This window comes from Micropterus dolomieu, linkage group LG11 (genome assembly GCF_021292245.1).
Source record: "Micropterus dolomieu isolate WLL.071019.BEF.003 ecotype Adirondacks linkage group LG11, ASM2129224v1, whole genome shotgun sequence".
Lineage (NCBI taxonomy): Eukaryota > Metazoa > Chordata > Actinopteri > Centrarchiformes > Centrarchidae > Micropterus > Micropterus dolomieu.
The window spans coordinates 24108310-24132139 of NC_060160.1; the positions used below are offsets into that span (position 1 = coordinate 24108310).

Here is a 23830-nt window from a genome sequence, read left to right on the forward strand (position 1 = left end):
TGTGTTATATGTAGTTTGACAGAGCAAGTGAAACCAGCTGTTTCCTAGGAGAAGTTAACAGCAGCTGGTACACAAACACAAAGAAAATTGAGTTCAGCACTGGCAGTGGCTGATGTTCAGATTTAACAAGGTGAATGAATTCTTGTTTTCCTCCACACCTTTCCCTGTAGTTATCAGGGGGAATTCATGTAATAAATTGTGCTATCAAAGGAGTTGCCATGCTTTCATCTTCACTAAAATAGGCCCCTGGGGCTGATAGGGGATGGAGGGTTAACATGAATGCAGTGTGAGGTCTGCTGGGAGGGAAAGGAGGCTTGCGTTAGGGCCACATGGGAGCAGCGAGGTTTTTCCTAGAACCAGTGTAAACCTCTCTTGTCATCATTTACAGTATGTTACAGATGTTTCTACTGATGATTATATTGGAAACACAGAAAAAGGCCACTGGTTTCATCGAAAGAAAACAGAAGTAAAAATCTGAAAAATCCTGACAGGTCATTCAAAAGACCTTTCTATCCATAATCCTCAAAGACTCATATTTTTTGCTTGAGAAATATTGCTCACAAGATGTTTCTTCACTCCTTGACCCATATCAGACTAAAAATAGCTGCTTACCTGTTGGATAGATGGAAATGGTGGTTTATCAATACAAACATCTCAAATGTAAAATCTATCAGAGCACCAGAGACAACTAACTGGAGCAAGATTCGTCTTTGCTTTGCAGCAACGTATCAGCACACTGTGGTTGGTATTCGTGGCAAACTCTGAGTTCAGACGTTAGATGGCCTTGAAGTTTCGCTTTCGTCATCTGTCTGGGAGCATTATTCATGTGACAGTTTGCTTTCACTGAGCAACTGACATCAAAGAAACACAGAAGTAGAATGCTCTTTCTTCACCTTTAATGGTTCCTATGAACCTAGGCTGAAATGTGACACGATTATGCCGCACTTGGCTCTGGAAAGCATTTGTAATTATTGGGAAATGACACTGAGGCAGAAAGTTCTTTATTGTTAACGTGGAGGAAAAAGACGGAATTGAAGGTAGATTGAGGGTCTTGAGTGTTGTTAAGCCACTGGAACACACTCAAACTGGGTATCACAGAAGTCAGGGAGTGAGAGACTGAGGGTTTGGTCAGAAACATATTCCATGCTCCTGTCTGCTCCACCTCTTGTCCTCTATTCTTCAGTCTTCCTCTTCCTTGGACTTTAATTAGACAACAATGTCTGTCTAATCTAAGCACGAAACCATGCACTGACTTTTGGTTGGAGTATTGGCAATATTTTCAATATTTATTTATTGTTATTAACAACAACAATAAATAAATAAATAAATAAATAAATATAATCAAGAGCTTCTTCCATTAAGAAGGATCATTCAATTTAATGCATATACATGAGGTAACATGGAAGAAAACTGTCTGAGATTCCTCGGGTCTGATGAGCTCTGAGGGGGATTAGCTTAGTTTTGAGAATTACAAATGTCTGTTGGGCCAACCACAGGACAACTATATTATCAACAGTTTATTGGGCCATCTTGCTTTAATACTTCAGTGATGTTGAAAAGGGGAGACTCCAACCTCTCGAGGTTCTTTACAGAGGTTGATACAAGTGCATATGGTTTGCTCAACTGGTTGTGTTAGCACCTTTCGTTAGCACTGCTCTGTACCATCGCTTGCATATGAGCTTGCTTGTATCCTTTGCCAGCATCCAATCATAAGTGACGTGTACTAGCCAATCACAGCGCAGTAGGGCGAGAAAAAAAATCAAGTGAATCAACTGCAGCGAATGAGACGAATGGCAAGAAGACGACACTGTGAGTGAGAGGAGGCGGAGCTATGTGGGTACTGCAGCGGTGTGAACACGCTGTCAGGGAGAAGAGATTATGAGAGGGCATTTTCAGTATCAATACTGCAGAAAATTAGTATTTAAACCATTTAAAATATTTTACAACATGATTATGTACTGTAAATGTCTGGAGGGCAGAACACAATTCAGACCAGTATTGTACAAATAATCAGTTTCACTTTATTTTTAAGCCTCGTCAGGATGAATAAATGTTGTATAAAGTAGGACATCAAGCTTTTCATCATTTGAGTCATTGCTCAACAATCACATACATAAACTTTTATATCACAAGAGGGCGTACTTCACCTTTGCAGTTCAGGAAAACTGCGAGCACAGCAAAGGGAGCAGCAGTCAGTGGGAAATGGTGAGGCATGATAACGACAACGTCAATGTTCTACCACCTGAAAAGTCAGTACACAGTGTTGAGGCTGTAGTGATGTACGTGCAGAGGCAATGACTCAGAGGCCTTGCTTTATGGTGGAAAAGGACATGATGCCTATAAAGGTGGTGGACGATGAAGGATTTCTGAACAACATTGAACCAGGCTATCACATTGCTAGTGGCGCGAAGAAGGGGCAAAATGAAAACAAAGACAAGCTTAAGGTGAAGTTACTTTCATCTGACAATGTGGTTACAATGACTGACTGTTGGACTGCGTTAACAACAGAGGGTTACATCACAGTTACATGCCACTACATCGGCTGGTATTTGAAACCAGCTGTCCTGTCCTATTCAAGGCCATATCAGTCAGACAAACAGCAGCGGCAGTAACTATCTGTTAAATAAAATGGATGAAATCTGAAACCCTACTTTAAAACTAACATGAGAATCTCATTAAATGGCAGAATATTTTGTAGAGTAAATTACTGTAGGCTGAATACTTACCACGCCTAATCAGAATTGGCGGTTGTGTTTTATCAATAGCATTTTTGTAAACAAGGATGCAAACGTAGCAAACAACGTGAGGCCGTCATTTTCATGAATGCTACCAGGTCAGTCTAACACACTATGCTCCTGTTCAGGAGCATGGTGTCATTCAGCTTTTGTTTGATTTGCTCTGGCACTGTCAACATACACTGATTTTAAGCTGCTATCTCCTGTTTATACTTTTACCTGAAGTGAATCTTTGAACAATAAAACATGCTTTCTCCCAGATTGAGGCATTTGTTGTAAAGATTTGTAATATAATTTTTCATCTCAAGAAACTGTTACAATATTTTTTCTTTCAGCTTTGACAAAGTTCCTAGCATACATATTTCTGTCTTGTGGGTTATTCTGTTATGTTGATTGGCTATTCTTATCATTATCATTAATATTTCTTATTGACCTTAGTTGACGATTCTGCACCTAGAATTCTACTCGGAAAAGGTGATTGTGTGACAGTGGTCTTGCCGTTCAGTCTTGGTATAGTTGTCATAGGTAATCCATCAGACACACTAAGTTAGCTGATTCACTCATCCATTCATGCAGCATTCATTAATTGCCCTGGTTATTATAACAAGCTGTGTGGTGCCTCCATTGCAATGAAATGTACTGTATTTGTAAATCATTGTTAGTGAAGCAGAACCATCAAAGCTCTACAGCATGTCAGCCAATTGCATCACTTCATTCTTCGCTTCCTTCCATCTGGTTTCTCTCTGAAACTAAATCAAGTTCTTCTCGTCATGCCCATGTTCCACTATCATTTCGGACCTGGAAATGTGCCACATCGATACAGCACGCATTGCTTCAAAACTAAAATACTGTTCCTGCTGCTTTCAGGTAGTCAAACCATGCCATGTGCTTTCATGTCAAAGAGGAGTTACAGAGTACTCAGCACTGATTGAGGATAATTCTTATAATGGAGCGCTGATGAGCAGCTGGATATTTTTATGCACTATTAATTACTGAAGGGCTATTATGTATCAGGGCCTTGTCTCCAATTGCCAATTCCAAGCACTCATTAAAATAGCTGTAGAAACTGTAGAAAATAATTTGTAGAAAAGGGCCCATGGTAATACTTTGGGAAATTAAATGTTTATTCCACAGCAGTATCCATACACCTGAGGAGACCATTATAAAATGTAATGTTTTCACTAGTTATGGTCATGTCAGTTTGCTTGTAGACCAAGGCAAGCAAACATGTGTGTGTGGGCAGATGTTTTAGCAGCCTATCACAATGGCATGGTAGAACTGCCAAACTGGTATTATTATCATCACATATCTGTTTCTTTTGCATGAACAACTGGGCTCGATAGAAAAAAGGTGACATCTGTGTTACAGAACCAAGGTGGTCATGTCAGAGCATGGAAGTAAACAAACCCCCTCTTAAACCACAAAGCCAAAAACTACAAGACTATCCACCCTAATCCCCTATACCAGGCCTCTACAGTATGCTGTATATTAAACAACCTCAACAGCCTTAGGGCATGTTGAAATTGAAACCAACAGCCTCATACTCATGTTTTAAGTTAAAACAAGAAAAACAAAGGAAGACGTGTTTAAATGCAACCAACTCCTATATTGTTTGTATTTATTACCATTTCTAATTAAACATAGATTCATTACCTACTCTTAAGGGAATTTTTCATTGGAAGTTAGATGCTAGCAGTAATTGCATCCACTTGTTTTATCCCTGACCCTGGTGGTTTGAAAATTAAAGCAATTTAAAATGATAAGCCACAGAGAGACGTTATTATTATTATTATTATTATTATTATTATTATTATTATTATTGTATGGCGAGACACTGTCCTATTAACATTATCCATTTAAAACTTTCAACAATGACAAAACAGCAAGGTTAAACACCTTGGTGTTTCTCTACATTCTAACATTCTTCATACCACCTACAGTATTACATTCTTCAGACTGTGCATTATGGACAATAATAGCTAATAAAGATGACTGACTGCTTGTTTATTTGGGTTTAAGAGAGAAGGCTCATTAAACCTCCAAAGCCTCTGCAAAGATGAGTTGTCTGAACTTTGCTTTGATTTCAACACCAGCAGCTCTGAAACCATGTTTAATAATCACAAGTCCCCTTTCAGATTTGGTGCCTGTGAAATATTTAAACAGGATGTACTCCTCAAGTTTATCCCCCAGCCACAATCTTCTCTTGTGTGTTTGTACAGTGTGTCATTTTGTCTACATGGCTTGAGAGAAACATGTACTTGTCTAGACAAGTTGTTGGGAGTTGGGCATCGTTTAAAATTGTACAGTACCAGTACAAAAACCAGTCTCCTTAAAGTTATGCCAATACCAACTGACCCTTCGCTAAGCCCTGCACTCCTTAGTTACTGTTGCGACAAACTGTCGGCGCTGCCACTGTTTATTACTGCACTCCCCGGAAAAGTAATGTCAAATTTGTTGGGAAAAGCGATCTCAGAAAGAAGCAGACAGTTTTGCAGTTGCATGATACATTTGGTCATGATACAAAGGTCAATTGAGTACTTCATTTGATACCTTGCATAAAATCCTGTTGAAGCCATAGTAGTTGATTGGTAGCCTATTATTATTTTTATTGTTGTTAATTTTTTTCTTCTTTGAAATAACTGTTAAATAAAAGTTAGGAAATTGTACCAGATCGCTCCTCATCCTAAGTAGTTCATCCTCACGGGTAGTGTTATACGGGGAAAGACTACAGCTTACAATTATTTTTTTGTATTTGAATGAGAGAGGAGGAGTGAAATAGTTTAGTGACCAAATAAGTTTAGGAAACAAATTTAAGAATTTTTTTTGATGCGTGTGTTCAAAGTAAACGTAAAATTATTTTGCTAACTTTCGATCAATAAACTGAATTGAAAGATCTCCGCGAGTGCTTTTTCCTTTATTGGTGAGTCGCAAACCTCCAAAAACAACAAGTATAAAACGAGAAAGGAGTCTGTTTAAACAAGTCACTTAACTACACTGAAGCCTCACAAACAGTAAAGAGAGGCTGCACCTCCAGCCGATCAAACCAGCCACACCTGAAGCAGCTGCAGCTGAAGTCGGAGTAAAATCAGCTGATGGCTGCGCCACAAAAGCCTTTAATTGATGTGATGGAACGCAGCGATCGAGCAGTGACAAGTGATGTGAACAGCAAATAAAAATGTACAGAGAAGTGTTGAATGATACCAGAAGTTGAAACCAGCGGAAAGCCAAGCTTGTGGCGATAAACTTGCAACAGTGACGAACATGCCTGAGACCGCAGCCGAAGGTGAGCGGCTGTTAAAATCACACATGGACTCGGTGCATGCAGGCCTTTTTTATACAGTTTACGGTGTAGGCACATAAGGGGAAAAAAGGCATGCTCTTCTCTTTCTTTCGGTGTGTTGCTTGTGTGTTTGGCTGCAAGCAAAATCATACAAATAGTAATTTTCTGCCGTGATCTGGTTACAAAACTAGCGATTGATGTACTGGTTTGACTGGAGACGTTTCGATTCTACTCCATACTGAGCTGTTTCAGCCGATACCATAAAGGTATCGAGTAGCGATACCCATCCCTAATCAGTATCGTGTATGGACTATTTTCTACCAAAGCATGACCATTACAGTTCTTGATAAAAAATATCCATATTGATGTCTCTGGAGTAAAAGGGACATTTTTTCTGAGGAACAAGTTGGTGTTACACTTGGCTGATGATTTGAAAACCACAAACCAAATGCCATTTATGTTAAATCTGACGTCAAAGGCTATTTTTAAAACTGTGCCTTAGAATCATTTACTGAAAATAAGGAAAGTTATGACATTTACAGTACCACCCCATTTCCCTTCTACCGTCATCCCATAATGTCATGTATAATGAATTGGTGTGAGTTGTCAATGAATGTTGTAACTAAATGATATCTATTCTCTTTGTGTCAGAGACTGTCATTCCATTTACACACTAACTGGGACATTTCATCAACATGCTGAAAGAAGTACTTCATGCTCAAAGAATAATTAGCTGACACTTATCACTTTGATCCACTGGTAGAGATCTAATCTCGCTCAGAAATGAATGACATCCTCATATATTACAAGGGGGGCTGGTGTCTATCTCACTTGCATCTACTACAATACCCTCAGATGCTGGAATATCAGATTAGATCTCTTTGATCCCTTCACTTTGTTCAAAGGCAGTTGGAGGAAAGCTGAGCAAGTGTGCATAGATTTGCAGAACTACAGAATAAGTTCTCAGAATCTCAGTGGAAACCAAAATCTTTTTCAGTTTAAAAACCAAGATCGTTTTAGGCATCCCTGGTGTAAGGCATCAGGAAGGTATTTGCTAAATCTTTGCAGGAAAAGTAATAAAGAATGCACAGTGAGTGGTAATCTTGCCATTGTCCTGATTGTCTCGGATTATAGTTTGCATAATTTTGCTAAAAAATTTTGCTTTAAAATAGATGAACCCACACAGGTTTGTACTTTTTCAGGTTCAGCAGGATATGAAAAAAGTGGCAACACTGCGGTTTCAAATTTTCAACTGCTGCTATTGTCCTCACCCTTTAACCCCTATTTCCTTTCAGTTTCCACTACACATAAATGGACATGGCAATCTCACCTCCTTATATTACTTAATTTAGTTTTTTTATACAATGGCACTTGATACATCTTCATCTCTGTGTTTAACTCTGTTCAGTTCTCCCCAATAGACACACGAGACTTGCAGATCCGTCAAATTTAGTTCTTACCATCGTCGCCTCCCTGTGTATGCCTTACCATACTGACACTCACTCAAAAATGGTCAGTTTTCCTTTTTATCCAATGAAAGGTCACAGATGATCAAAATGATCAGAATGATAAAAATCATTAAATGCACATGTGCTTTTGCAGCTGCTGAAGAGGATTGGGCAGCACGGATGCCAGAGGCCATGTAGTGGAGGAGCAATTGAGTGTCTGGAGATAATGAACACATGTGAGTGGAACTCAAGTGGCTAATACTTGTGGGGAAGTAACCCTCAGGAAGACGCAGCGATAACAACCATCTGTTTCTCTTCCAGATCTGCCTGGGTCTAGACCTTTGAATCATCCCTCTCCACTGAGATGACTGATTCCCATCTAGCACAACACGCTCTCACTCCCAACTTGTCATATATAGATGCGTGCTTAAGAACCATTAGCGTCGTTTTGCACAAGCACGGCTCCACAGCCAAGTCAGCAATATTAAATATGCAACGTCCGGTTAGACTTTCATAATAAAATATGTGGTTAATGTTGTGAAACCATCACAGTTTGGTTAGGTTAAGGGACCAAAACTGCCTTCTTAGGTTTAGGAAACAATCATGGTTTGAGTTAAAATAAGTACGTTAGTTATGCAAGTTAAATGAAGTATGTTATGTAGCTTATGTTAAAAAGAAGTGAATGTTGAGTATCGGTTTCTCACAGGAAACAAACACTGTTCTCCTGGGTTAGAGTCTGGTGTTTAACCAATCCATCCCATCCAACCTAACCAAGGAAAAGTGAAACAACTTCACTGAAGTTTGAGATTTCTTTTGCTAACTGTGGTAAAGTTACAGCATAAAACAAGATGAAGTTAATAAACTGATGCAAAATTAACTTTCTTCCATGTCTGTCATTTTTATTTTTGCAATGAACTATGAGCATTTAAAACAAACCTTCATGAGTCATATACAATATAAGCCATTTCAACACCAACACTATGAACTCCGTTATTGAAGGTTCATAGAAGAAGAAGAAGTTAGAAGGTTGTTTATTTGTCATTATAAAGCATAAGGCTTCATAACGAAAAGGAAATTTGTAGATTAACGTTAGAGATTTGTAGATTTGTACATCAGCTAAAGTTAAACCAGGAAGACTATCTTTATACTTCATTCATTCACAACTATCTTCTCGTTTCTCTAATTAGCCAACTATGGGTGTTCACTAGGCGTCTGGAAAAGAATTGATTTTTAGATGCACCGTGATGCAGACTTGGACGATTATGAATCGATTCACAATGTCAATAATCAGTTATCTAGAGCTTAATTGATAACATAATGTTGACGGAACGAAAAAGACAGAACTCAGAAATGCAGAAGTGCATCTCCGGACCATTGTGCGGTGCATACAACGAGACGTGTGGTTCTCCCTGTTTGGCACAGATAGGCAGTTGTTGATTGAATGACTGCTACTAGTAAACTTTCACATGATCAATAAAATGAATGCGCAACTAACGATTTTCACCAGCACACTGTGCAGCAGAATGGCAGTGCTTAGCTAGCGTCCTCTGCTCATTCTTTCAAGGACAGCTATGTGACAGGCAGCAGAAGGTGATGGTGAAAGCGAGCGGAGCAGAGGACAACATGAGTGTTATGTTTCAGTCTGGCTGTAAATGCACAGTGTAGGTCACATCATGTCGGTTTATTAAAGTCTGTCTGTTCTTTTCCAACTGCTGGAAAAGTGAAGGCAGTTAGTGCTAGCTAACATCTCTTCAGAATGCGGTCTGGAAGCTGAGCAGGACGTGTTTTGGCTGCTAGTTCAAGTTTGTTTGTTGGGTTGTCATTCATCCTCTTATAGAGTACACAAATAAATGGAGTGCTGTTTCTCAAGGCCCATGGTGCTCAATACAAGATTACAATAAACAACTTACAAGACAAGAAACAAACATGTAACATCACTAGACGAGACAAAAGGAACAGCTAATATTAAGGTGGAGTGAACGTGGTTTGGCTGGAGCATTGTAAAGTGCATAGTTAAATTCCTATCTGACTCTATACTAATAACAGCAGCATCAGACATAAAAATAGCAGCAGGTCAGTAATAATGCTGTAATAATGTAATAATGCTATGCAATGTTAGCTACATTTATATGAAGGAACATTAAATATCTGCATTTCTTTATTACTTACTTGTTTGGATTGTTACAAATACTTTTCTTTAAAAGTACCAAATAGTCACACTGTGACAAAAACTAGATCGTGCCACGATCTCCATCAGCCAATCATGTAGTCACTATCAAACTTTAATTCTGTTCTCCTCTCTCTAGCTCTCAGCTGCCATTTCAGTGTGAAATCACAGCGGCCCTCCTCCACCCAATTCCCCTCTATGTCATCATATCCAGGCCCAGGTCGAGCTTATCAGAAGCCCACTCCTCATCTCATCTAGATCTTCAGCATTTACCTCATCCCCCTCACCACCACCACCAGTGTCCAGACTCCCCTGTAGCAGCCCTCTGAGGCACCTCGATAACCAAATTCTACCAGATGGCAATGCTGACTGGAGGAGGGCCTGATTGGGGGCAATTATACATCTGGAATGGCGCAACAAACCTGGGGATCTGCAGCAGATAATGCCTCTTTCAGAATAGCAATCCCTTCCCGAGCTATCCTCAGAACGCCAATGGCCTGTGCAATTATGAGTACCCAACCGTCCATCCTGAAGCAGAGTTACCAAATTTGGAGGGACAATGAGGGGAAGTGAAAGTTACCTTTTCGTTCACCCCCTCGCTGTATGAAAATGTGGACTCTCAGGCTAAAGGTGGCTTACTGGTGTTGAGGCTGTAGGCTGCACAGGACATCTGTTCTCTGGCTGCCCACCAAAACCAGTGTGTTTCATACTCTGGTGCATGTTGAGATGAAGGCTGGTGTTCACAGCTGTGCTTCAGTGCATAGTGATTCATCCCAGCTGATTGTCTTTTCTTGTCTTTTTTGTACTCCATGTTGTGTATCTAAGGAATTATTGAATGAATAAGTATCTCTCCTCAGTAAAAAAATAACTAGAAAAATTTACTGTTTAACTAAATTAATTCTTAGTTCATCATTCTTTGACAAACTGATCAGTTGATTTAAATTTGGTCAAATTGTTTCTCCAGTAGTCCCCCCACAGAAGAATGCAATCAGTGGATTAAATTCATTCTGAGCAAACAAAACACGTGCCTGTCAGAAAACTAAGCTTCCCTTACAGCTCACAGTAAAATGACCATCGTACAGTTTCTTATCTTGACATACCAGTTGTGTGCACAGTAAAAGTGGCACAGATGGGTCACACATAAAACAATCTTCAATCAAATTGGGCTGTGATCATGACACACATGTTCTCCCACAAAAAACACAAATAAAACATGACTATATCCTTCACTGGATTGTACCAAATGGGGGTTCGAGAAACAAGAGTAGCTGGAGGCATTATTTTTTATGTGCACTCATTTGTGCCATCAAAGAAAACAAAACCGCAAAGACAGAGTTTTAGAGGGACCATTAGGTCATCTTTAACACACAAAGTCCAATTAATAAAAAGTAACTAAAAATAGAAATTTTGAGATGAGAAATATTCATCTTTAAAAAGCCTATCTACGGACAGCTGCAGATTATGTGAGAAGAAAGTCAAACTTCTAAAATCTCTGGGTGTCTGAAAGGGCTCAAAGACTGGGTCACACTGCCTCTCTGACCAGGTCAAACTTATTGAGCTGCTTAGAAAGCTATGGTTTAAATTGGCCCTAATATAGGCATTTGGCCTGACATCTCGGAATCGCCTGGAACACTTAAACTGGACCTCAGTTAAACTCAAAGAAAGGGAGCCTCTTCTCACAGATGCACATTAAAAATTATTTTGTAATCAGAGAGGTCTAGTGTGTGGGTTTGCTAGTGTTTGACTAACCATCACTGATACATTAGAATTTTCAAAGTTGTTTTTTTAATGTTTTTAGTAGAAGCCACCAGCGACAAGTTTAACACACAGTTTTATATTTGGATGACTGCCTAGTTTCATTTGACCTGCATGATGACACCCAAATGGCTGCAGGAAGATTTGTGACATAGCAGCAGCGCTTGTATTGAGCTTTGTATTTCCAGTGGAAAGCCACTTCAGGTTGACACTTGACCAATGGCTGCCTGGTTAGATGCCTAGAAGCTACAGATTAACTATTCAACAATTCTAGAGCAAAATGCCTTTAGAATGCTGGACATTTAGTCAGTGTCAAAAGGATGTCAAAATGTTTATTTTGTTATTAGTTTATTTTTTAGATAGTAAGAAAAATATGGTCTCTGTCAGATTTATCCTCCATTTCACCTCTGTTTGTCAAGGTAAAATATAACTTTACCTTTTTCCTTCCACGTGTTTTTAGCTATGCTAGTGGATCGGCTCTGGGAATGGCAACCACACACTGGTGGATGTGTTGCAGTCGAATTGCGCCCGGGTCTCCCACACCAAAAGGTATTTCAGTGTTTCCCATATTTCGCAGATGTTCGCTTAGCACCTCCTCTCACTCGCTCCCTCTCTCTCTCTGTGTCACAAACACAGTAGCTGCTTTCATACAGGGATCTTGCATTAAACGCAGAAAGAATATCCGCCTATATGCGCATTCACTCATTCATCCAAAACCAAAGTTTGCTGCATAATATCGCAACCATGTGTGCTATCACATACAGTATCTCACAAACGTGAGTACACCCCATGCATATTGATTTGATTATATCTTTTCATGTGACAACACTGAAGAAATGGCACTTTGCCGCAATGTAAAATAGTGGGTGTTCAGCTTGTATAACAGTGTAAATTTCCCTCAAAATAACACATCACACAGCCATTAATGTCTAAACCGCTGGCAACAAAAGTGAGGACACCCCTAAGTGAAAATGTTCAAAGTGGGCCTGATTAGCAATTTCTTCTCCCCGGTGTCATGTCAAGCATGGTGGTGTGAGTGTCATGGTCTGCATGAGTGCAGCTGGCACTGGGACCATGAATGCCAACATGTACTGTGACATACTGAAGCAGAGCATGATCCCCTCCCTTCAGAGACTGGGCCACAGGGCAGTATTCCAACATGATAACGACCCCAAACACACCGCCAAGACGACCACTGCCTTGCTAAAGAAGCTGAGGGTAAAGGTGATGGACTGTCCAAGCATGTCTCCAGACCTAAACCCAATTGAACATCTGTGGGGCGTCCTCAAACTGAAGGTGGAGGAGCGCAAGGTCTCTAACATCCACCAGCTCCGTGATGTCATCATGGAGGAGTGGAAGAGGACTCCAGGGGCAATCTGTGAGGCTCTGGTAAACTCCATGCCCAAGTGGGTTAAGGCAGTGCTGGAAAATAATACTGGCCACACAAAATATTGACACACAACATCGACATGCCGGCTGTGGCTTTTCACGTTCCGTCTCTGTTACTACCAATGTTCCCGTCTGAGAGGCGTATCAATGCGGACCCCACCTTTCCAGCTCCATACCTTTCATACTGCGCAGCAAGACGGCATATCGGCGCAATACTCCCGAAAACACGGCATTGTGAAAGCGGCTACTGACAACGGACCCATCTGTGAATAGCCCCTCCTCTTTGTGCACGATCTGAATCAAAACATGATCATGCATTGAATCAAGTTGAATGGTTAGTATTATGCCACCAATGCACAAATTTGTCCAAGACTAATACATTCACGTTAACTCTGATAAGCTAGTCTATCTAGGTTCTATATGTGTGAGACCCAATTTCAAATAGACTAAGTTAATAAATAAATTACTAAGTTATTAGCAAGCAAGGAGCACAGCTAATGAGGATAGTTATGTTAACTAAGAATACAAGTTAGCACGCTATACATAGCTGCTAGTCAATATCAACTGCTCAAAACTTTTGTGTTTCAAAGTTTGACTTTCACCAGTTGATTTTATTTGACTTGACTACAGGATACACATTACACTCTTCTTTGCCCAGGCTTTTCATCAAGCTATGGAATTATTATCTTATCTTACTAAAGCTATGATTCAAATGAAAACATTTTTGGCCTTCTAACAAAAAAGACAATCTTTTCTTATAAAATGACAGAACGTGTTGCTATTGAACAAGAAAAGACACCCTGTACTATTTTTTCTTTATTAATATTGATTATTTAAAGAATCAAATAAGTGGAGATTGAGTATTGTGGGAATGAGACAGGACACTGAGGAATGGGCAGTATGGACCAACTCTTTTACAGCACTCCCTTGTAAAAAAGAGTGTGTCTCAATGGTACTTTCCTGGTAAAATAAAGGTTTAAAAAACTATGAAATTGTGTGCATAGGCTTGTATACAGTTTGTTTTAGTTTGCTACTGCCTATCTCTGGCCGGTATTGATTTTTATATTGGGTAATAATAAATGTTGTTTGACTTAGCCAAACTCCTGTCTGCTACATAAAGCTATAAAAACCTGACAACTATCTTGCTGTGGGACGGGAAAACACATAAAAGGCACAAGAGGATTTCCAATGAAATCATTCTACATATCAACAAGAGAATAACAACTTCATGGTTACTGGTCAAAGCTCTTGTCCTGATGTTTTATGTTTAAATAAGACATCTTAAAAGATGGGAAACCACTACATTCTTTAGCATTTGTGAGTCTTTACAAATAAATGTGGCAACAGCATAATACAAATCACTGTTGACGCAAATGATAGATTTGTTTGCACTAGAATAGCCGCATCCTCTTCCTGTCTTAAAATCCTTTCGACCTTTCGACCTTTCGACCTTTATAAAGTACAAATACAGTACATTTCCAGTGAAATGCACCCAATGTGGAATTCAGAGCTCACACATCCTTTGTTGGTGGTTTTGTTTGCAATAATTACAGAAATGTCTACAGTAGTGTCTGAATAATTTTTTCATAATTTCTACATTTTAAAGTTTGGTTATACTTTTGTCTGAGTACCTGCCATTTTTTCATGGTGAGGAAACATTGCACATCCACTGTATACCTGCGAGACATGCTCATCATTACACAAGCCGCAAGGGAGGCAAACTGGAAGAAAAAACACCATCTCTGTCTCAGCATTTGCTTTGATGCAAAACGTGCATCACAGCGAAGCCTTTTGTGATTCAGGTGCTAAGCTTTTTGTCAGGGCTCGAAATTTCCAAGTGCTTATTGCCATAAGTGAAAACTCAAATTCAGTCTTGTCATAAAAACTAGGCCACTGTTTCTTTTCCCAAATTTCACCTTCCTTTGTGTAAAACTTCAGCTGTCAGGAATGTACAATGTAACTTTGGGGAAAATGATTAGAGATTCTTAGATAAGACAGAAGGTCTATGAACACAGGGGGAAGGGTAGGAATAAAAACCCTACTACCTTATGTAACCTGTCTGTGGAGAAGAAAAGGAAAAAGATAAAGAGATTGTGCATGAGAGGGAGAGGATTGTGGAGTATGCAAGCTGTGGATGACAAGATATATCTCATCTGTGGAAAGGCAGTTTTTTCCCCACAAGTGCATATATGAGGCTCACATGTATCATTTTTGAAGTTTTTTATGAAGTCCAATCGGGAGCTGCCACCAAAACACAACAGAGACGCTGTGATAATAAGTTGTTGAGAGAGAAAAATGTTTGTGTGTGTGTATGTGCGTATCCGAGGAGAGGCCCATTAGATAAATAGATGCAAAATAAGTAGCACTATGTTTGAAATGTGGCTGAAGTATAATCCGATTTTAATGTAAAATGTATAAAAATGTCAAATTCACTGTATGTGATGACAAGATTTGGCATTCTTTAATTTTCCTACCAAAATGTTACCCCTGTAGTTATGACTGATGTTTATGGAGTGTTTTCCAAAGGACTCTCTAAAATACTTTGTAACTCGATAGACGGGCACTGAAGCACCACAACACTGCCACAGAAGTGCTCAATTCGCGCTCAGCATTCTGAACAAGTGGTTCACAAATACAACAATATAACGTAAAAGTGGCACCTGTCACCCATAGACGCCAGGAGCGACCTCTTGAATTTTGGTTACGTTTTGTTTTTGTATTCTCTTTTCTGTGTCAATTTGCCTGGAAGGTTTTATCATCGAACGTCGACTAATGTGCAGAAAATTGCAGGCTTAGAGAGGGAGAATGTATTAGCCAGTGAAAATAATGCTGCTGCCGCCTCTCTCTGGAAAAGGCAGCGGGGAACAGTGGTGGTGCAGTGGTGGCCGATGCTATAAGGAGTCTCATTTACATTTCAAAGGGCAAAATAGCAAAGAAGGGTAGTGGGGAGTCGGAGAAAGACAAAGACAGAGTATATAAGAACTACAAATGTATCCCCTTAGACACTTTCTTAGCCACTGTGCCTGAGCAATCACCCACAATGCACAACATCTCCTCTTTTATTTGCTTTGGCAGGTCAAATGGCTAACTATTAATTATTAGTAGTGCTCAATTAAATAAACAAAAATGTATCACAATAAAACACTGACCTTGACTTAATTTTATTTAGAGGACTAAGAACAAGGGATTGAGTTTTTGTGTGACAGCATATCAACACTGTGGAACGGTGTGATGTCATTTTAATTAAATGGTCAATGTTGGTCAGTGTTCATTATAACAAAAATATAGATAACTAGATAGACAGAAAATTGACTTGCAAAACCACATCATATCAAAAACCAGATCCATAATCAAATGTCCAGGCTTCTCAACTTCCAACAGTCAGCTCCCTATGTGCAGGTTGAATGGATCGCTGTAGATCGGATAAAATCAAATCTTTTAGTTTACATTGTCTATGTATAGAACAATAAAGCCAACAAAGCCTAAAATGTCCTCAGCAAAATCACCACAGTCTGAGAGCTGGAGGTCAGCTCTGGTGAGCACTATGTAAAGGAGTGGAGGAGTTGTACAGTAAAGGCCTGCCAGGGATGAATGCCCAGTTTTACCAATGGGAGGGCCTTGAGGTGACCCATCTCTCTTACTCTAGTTTAGCTTCACTCATTGAAAGACTCACAGAACATGGCTGTAAGAGACTCACTGTTGGGGAGATGAATCTTACCGGCTATTTATGGAGAATTTTTACTTTATGGAAAAAATTGTGACAGAGGTTATATAAAGTGGCACTTGGATCATTGCATAGAAATTGGATTTACATCTAAATTAGATGATACTGTGGATTACAGGAGCATTTAAACTAGGGCTGGGCACGTTAACAAGGGCGTGTGCATGAGGCGAGCACTTCACCTCACTCTAACAGGGACACTTGCTACTGAGGTTTATATATGTTAACCTGGTGCTCAGAAGCTGCCTGTTATGATGTTATGATCCTGGCTCTGGACTCTGAACGTTAATGCCCTGGCAGTGGCAAATAGCTTTGGTTAAATATTTGATTTGATTACATTAATGTTTAAATTGAGATGTACAAGAAATATTTTATTGCTACTGTGTGAAGGCTATACTGTGGGTAAAAAGCACCTTATATGTTTAAAGTGTTTGCATACAACATGTTATTGTACTTTTGTGTATATTGAAGTACATTTAAATTAATAGTGCACAATACACTACTTTAGAATTCATCATTCAATTTTGTGCATAACTACGCGATTAATCGCGATTAAAAATTTTAATCGTTGCCCAGCACTAATTTAAACTAAAGACGTATACAGCTACAGTGAGTTAACAGTAAAGATGATACCATATAATTTTTTAGTAACTTGTTTTGATGCCATTGGTTGTAAGTGGGCGAAGGCAAACCCCATTAGCTTGAGAGAAAAAAAATCCTCAAAAACAATGTATTCTTTACTAAAGTAATTCATATTGCTTCAAGAGCCTATTTATCCAAGACACTCAAAATGAAAGGACTCTGCCCACTCTGCCTACTGGTACCATTAACAGACACAACCTAAGCCTACTTCAGACAATTTAACCCGGGGGTATTTTCAATACAAAAGCACCATAATGCAATGTTGGATTTAAAAGAGAAACATTTCTAATTGAATAATCAAACAATAAAATTCACCTGGTTTGCACCCGTAGAATCCCGTACAGTATGTGTTACCATGCACTAAATTGTAGTCATGACCATGAGTTTATTAAAACAAATTGGCCATTGAACTAGTGAAAATTAAAAACATCTTCCTTCATTCTTAAATGCTCAATACAAAGTTTATTTTGATTTCTTTATTTTTACGAACTGAGTAATGTAGCAATTATTCAACTTGTGTGTCTAGTGTATCTACTGCAAATACACAGACGCATATGATGTCAGCATTGAGGCTGCTTTTTATTTCATTTATTTGACTGTAAATGGGATAATTAGGTTAGTGGCAAGAATAATCCTTTTTACTTACAGGGATAACAGCTGGTCCAGTTGGAAATAAAAATATGTTGTGCTTTTGTCTCCTGCCAACAGTCTCCATTGTGAGGGACAACTTTCATCGTGACTATGACATTTACAATGAAATACTCTAATTGTGGATGTACATACAGATTGCAACTACTGTTAAGCCTTATTTGGTTCACATATTTGAACTTTTAAGACTAGATTGATTTTATACAGCATCATTTTATACATTTAGCTTTAACACTTGCCTCCTTTGATGCATCCTTCCCCCGCATTACACAAGCTACGGATCAGTTTTAAGATGCATATATACAATATACATACTGCACATTATCCTATACAGTATGTGCATGTGGATATGTGTGTAATGGATGGGGTGTGAGGTAATATCATATGCAGGGACGTGCACATGGGATATTTTGAAAGGGCAGGGGCTCAAGAGAAAAAAAGGGCACTTCTCATAATTACACTGCTCAAAAAAAAACAGAGAGACTGCGGTTTCTTTAGTATTCACTAGGTTTATCACAGGAGCAGGCAACAGCAAAGGAAACTATGCCACAATGTGCATGTTTTCTATGCTACTACAATATATTTAGAATAAATGACTGCACCAAGGAGAGAGACATTTTTTCACAAATACTTTGTTTATTTTTCACAAGGCAATAAATCTAAATCTTGGAAAAATAAATCTTTTAATTCTTTTGGCCTTATTGGAATACATAACACTTCAAAATCAACAAAACTCTTCACACTTAAACTTTGGCATTGTGTTGCAGGCATTATTGAAATATATTTTATTTCAATACTTTTTGTTTCACAAGCAAGATACCAAATGAATAAAGAAAACCTTCAGCTTCACACAGCCAAGCAACAGAATACTGAATTGCCTGAATACATAAATGTATTGATCAAATCCATCCACTGTCAACCGCTTACCTTACTTAGATTCTCCTAACTATACCAGAACTTGAGAAAACCAGTTTGACATGTTCTTTTAAAAGTAAGGTTGAAATGAATGAATGATTACTTTTGCATCACCATTGCATTCTGTCATTGTCACATTCTTCCTTAGATAGCTTGTTAAAGTTTGATGTTTTGTTTTTGTTTTTTGTTGAAGAAGAGCAAAGCAGTATCCAACACAGGTAGGAAAAGGTCATTTTTTTTTGCTAGAACTTTCAAAGCACTTGTAGAGGAGGAAGCATTAGCCATTGAGAATTGACTTTCGAAGATTTTTTGTACTTTGACAATTCCATCAGACGTGATGCAACAGTAATGCAAGCATGCAGAGCATCTTTCAGGGGTTTCAAAGCAAGTGCTCCCTCAGTGGCTGATGGCTCCCGTGGAGCTTGGACACTTGTATTAGAGTTAACCAGAGACTTCTTGATTAAAAATGTAGTGAAGAAACAAACAAAAACATGTTCAAGTTATAGGAGGAAAAGCATTTACTGGGGTATCCAAAATTCATTTTGAATTCCTTGAATAGCTTGACTGTTAGAAGAATCAACAGACAGAATAAATGGTTAACTATTGTAAGATTGTGTGTGCAGCTAAAAAAGTATCTTCCTTGTAACTTTACTCCACTGGGAACTGATCTTTTATTATTATTTGTACATGGCTGCAGTCTCTGGTTCAACCTATGAGTCATTTTATGCATATAACTTTAACTAAAAATGAATGAAATGAAGCTTGAAACTTTTTTTTCTACTTTCAAGTCAGGAAGACATTGTTAAATGACCATTGCATACGAGGATGTTTTGTTCCCCTCTGGGCTGGCCCTGTGCTAAATGTCCTGACTACTGAATTGGGCAGACATGTCAAAACACAGAATTACAATTACAAGGCAAGAGCTCGGGTTCACAATTAGTAAGCTCACTGACTCTTCCAATGTCCGTGGGAGGCTCTTCTTGCTTTTATTTTTGGCCCCTCTTTTCATGATATGAGTGTCCTCCTGTCAGAGGAGAAATGTGCAGATGTGCAAGTTTGGCTGAGCAAGTCTCCGAACAGCAGAGATAGTGTGGGTGGACGGCAGCCTCTGACTACAAATGAGAGCACACAAACGCACAGTCTAATCCGTCACACATGTAACGAGCGCGTCCCTGCTATGCTCCCTTAAGAGACACACCAGCATTGAGTGTTTACACACACACAAATGCACATTCACTCCCACACAGAAACACAGAGAAAAGGGAGATGCATAAAGCATGACGTTTATATGATTCCAATGCCCTTAAGAGATTACACACACAGGCAGCATGAAACATGTCCGTAGCAGCGCGCTGACAGTTGCTCTGTATTCTGACTTCCTACACATAAAAACAAAAGTACAGCTATCCCAAAATGGCCACACATGACTGTCTGAACTTCTGAGTATTGTCCTGGCCTCTGTCACTCTGTCGCACAAAGTGAGAACCACAGATCTCTGTAAAGCCTCCAAAGAAACGCCATAATGAGAGGAGCACAGACCTGCTGTTAATTAAGGATTAGTCACACAGGAAGGTTATATGAATGCAATAACTGCTGATTGGTGCCCAGCTACTGCAAAAGCAAATTACATGTTTTATACATCTACTATCTTTCCTTTTTACCCAACCATCTCTCTCTGTCTTACTCCATATAAAAAGGCTTTCAACGTGGGTGCCATCCTTTGATTCTGCCGAACGTTTTCTATCTCTGCCACTAATGGAACATATTTACACAGGTTTGGGAACAGGGTATTCACAATCAAGCTCTTGCCTGGCACGCGTACACGGTTCCGGCTCAGTGAACCTGAGCATGATGCTTAGAACAATCCTGTGAACAAAGTTGGTAGAACGTGCTAAGGGAGAAGTTACAGGTGGATAATCATGACCATGAGGCGTGGGTGTACATGGATATCATCTTCATGGTTGCTTATTCTCTTTACTTAAATCAATCTGTTTTATTCCTGGTGCGAGCTGAAATTCAGTCTTCTAGTGCTCGATTCATGTATAAAACATGTGCTTACCCTGTGATGCGCGGCAAGGTGTCAGTGGAGAAGAGGGCAAGTGGCGGTTTGTCCCGCTCTATGAGCCATATGGTATATTGCCCACTTTGCTTGGGGTGGAGGAACACAGCCATGTCCAGGCTACATGGACCCTGCCTTCCCCCCAGCCAAGGACTCAGCACCCAGGGGCCACCAAAGGCTGAACTGTTCACCCAGAGGAACTGACCTGAGGGAGAAAGAAAAACAAAGAACTGTAGTACACAGAGCAGCGCCAACAGGATGTACTAATACGAAACGTAATAGGACACTGGGTTAGAGATTTATCAATCAGTAGTAGCAAGAAAGCTTGAACACAATCAGAAATTATTACAATCTCTTGAACATGATGTGCTGTTACAGTATGTGCAGAATCCAGATGAGTGATGGGCTACAGTATGATTTCAAATAGTTTTAAGGCTATGGCTGAGAGTAGCACTTGATGAAAATGCATGAAATAAAGAAATAAAGCTGCTTTGAAAAAGAGCAGTCAATGACATCCCTTGCACAAAAAAAAAGAGTGGGTGAAAAATCAAAGCACAGTTTTTTTCTAGCTTTGATATGAAGTCCCATTTCACTTTCAAACCTATTGCGCTCATTCAAGCAGGAAGTTCATCAGAAGCTGTAAGTTGTGTGTGTGTGTGTGTGTGTGTGTGTATGGTGAGGAAGCACAAAGAATCTCAACTTGAAAGGAGGAGAAAATCCATTTATAATACGCTCAGTTACAAAAAGTAGTGTTGATGAGGGGAAGCTAAAAAATGCAAAGCAAAAATCGTGCAGAATAAGTGATTTATTTTGTATCATTCTCAGAAACCATTCAAGGTGAGCTTGCACTGATGTGGCTTTTTATTTTGTTTGTGTAAGGATCATGAGTTGCACTCGTTGCTTCAGTAACAGTTGCAGAATAAGTCTGGAAATATTTTGTAACACAGGGTTGATGTATTTTTTTCTTTCCGTTTTTAGTTTGTTCCATTCCATTTTTAGGCTGCACTCTTGCCTCTGGATAATGGCAACCAGCTTCCCAAGGGTCACATTGTATTAAAAGTGTACTTCTCTAACTGGGACACACGTGTCTCCTTGTGTATGTCAACCGCTGCACTCAAACAGCCTTTTGCCATTATTTGTTTATGCAATTTGTATGTTAGTACTTATCAGACAGAGGAAGGATGGGAAAATAAGGCTGAACAAAACAAAGATACTAGAATGAATAGCCATGGATGTGGGGAGGGGCCCATAGAGAATGCCTATGCACAGGGTCCATATGTTTTATAATTAACAATAATAATCTTTATTTGTAGAGCACTTTTCAAAAACAAGTTACAAGTTGCTATGCCCCTGGCTGCAGGGATAAAATATAAAGAGAATGGAATTTGGTATTCTATTTGAAATAAGAGTCAACAGATGATTTCATTATGGACATGAGCTGGAGGACCTTAGTCAGTGTCTGTCTGTAATCACACCCTCTAAAAGTTCGACTCCCTCTTTCCTTTTCCTTACCCAGAGGTTGCTGAAAGACTGGTGAATATGGAGGCCTTCAATTTGGAGTGCTCCAGATAAGCCTCATTTGCTCTCCCTTCCACATTTGCATGCTCCTTACGCAGAGCGTCGAGGCAGTTTGGCAAGGACAGCCAGAGCGCTTACAACAAGTTTGCAGGAAATGTGGACTGCACACATTTTCTACATACCCAGCAGTGATTTGATATAAAAAGGTTTTAAGACTCAGCCTGGAAGGGCTTTGGGTCTGAAGGTGGAAACCTATTAACTTGTTTCCCAGTCCAAATAAGATGAACAAACACCTGCTTGGGAGCAATTATCGGCAGGGTACAAATTATAACGGCAAACTGCAAAGTAAAGACTGTAATTCCATTAGTAGATTTCTGCCTCAGCTTCACCTGTGAACACCGCTGCCTAATAGAGCTTGCTGCCCTCATTTACTGCATCACCTGGTTCAACTGACTGTCTGCTCCAGTCTGCACAGTGCAACATGATCATTGATGGGTGTTTAAGCAGTTTAGACATGATCACTCAGAAGCTATGAAACCAGGCTCTGCATAGAAAAAAAAAAAATTAAAAAAATCACCATAATACAAGAGATGGAAATTCACGTGGAGGACATTTTTCCCGCTTTAGTTTCTTTGAGTGTTGCCTTTAATGATGACCTGTAGGGATCCACTGGAAGATGGCCCATCTGTATGATTTTAGACACAAGGACTCCTTCAAGATCTATGAAAATTATCTCTTTCCTTAATAAACTAGTCTTAACAGAAGAGATTTTTACTGAAAACGATTACACGACCAGTTGCAGGAAGGTACATAAACAGCACTTATACTTTAGTTGGCTTGTTTTGCTGCAGTTAATGGAATTTGTTGGAGGCAGTTTCTCATTTATCTGTGAAGTGTTAACTTAGCATAATCAACAGTATTTATACAATGGCACTTGATTATTGCCCTCTAAGGAAGAAGACAAGGTCCAAAAATCAGAAGCAGAAACATTTCAATCCGAAGTGGTAGTTGTATTCTGTATCACTGAATCAAGCTGGTAAACACTCTTCTCTCTGTGTGTGTTGTTACAGATTCAATCAACTGAGGTTCTTGTTGACATAGCATACCGAATCAGGCCAACTGTTGGTGAGAGCAGAATTCCCACAGATAACAAAATTGCAGCTAAAGGCCTGAGAGAAGGAGGAAAACAAACCATTTAAATTGTATTCTCTGCCAAATCCACTAGCATAATGCATTTGCCCAGGGCCAGCACAAGCTTTTTGGGGTCCCAACAGTTTGACTGCTTCATATTTTAATTTACAACCTATTCATTGGCTGAACATAGTGACAGATTCCATTGTGGAGAGAAGATATATATTCAGTATGCCAATAAACTGCCTTCTTGTAATAGTATTTTTAAAATGACTTTCTGCCACAGTGATTTCAATTTTACACCTGCAATAACTTGTTTTTTTGGCCATTTGGAAGCAGCAAAAACAAGTTGCAAACACAACACTGAAATATCATGACCTGGTAAGTTGATTTAAGGTGATCAAACACAGTTGCTGATTTAC

General features: G+C 39.3%; 1 protein-coding gene across 1 annotated transcript in view; it reads right to left on the reverse strand.

Moving 5' to 3' along the window:
- Positions 1 to 23830, reverse strand: part of LOC123979444 (ALK tyrosine kinase receptor-like) — a 319164-nt gene that overhangs the window by 83578 nt on the left and 211756 nt on the right. Inside the window, exon 4 of the mRNA XM_046063368.1 lies at positions 20760 to 20964. Within this exon, the coding sequence (XP_045919324.1) occupies positions 20760 to 20964 (205 nt within the window). The remainder of the gene's footprint in view (positions 1 to 20759; positions 20965 to 23830) is intronic.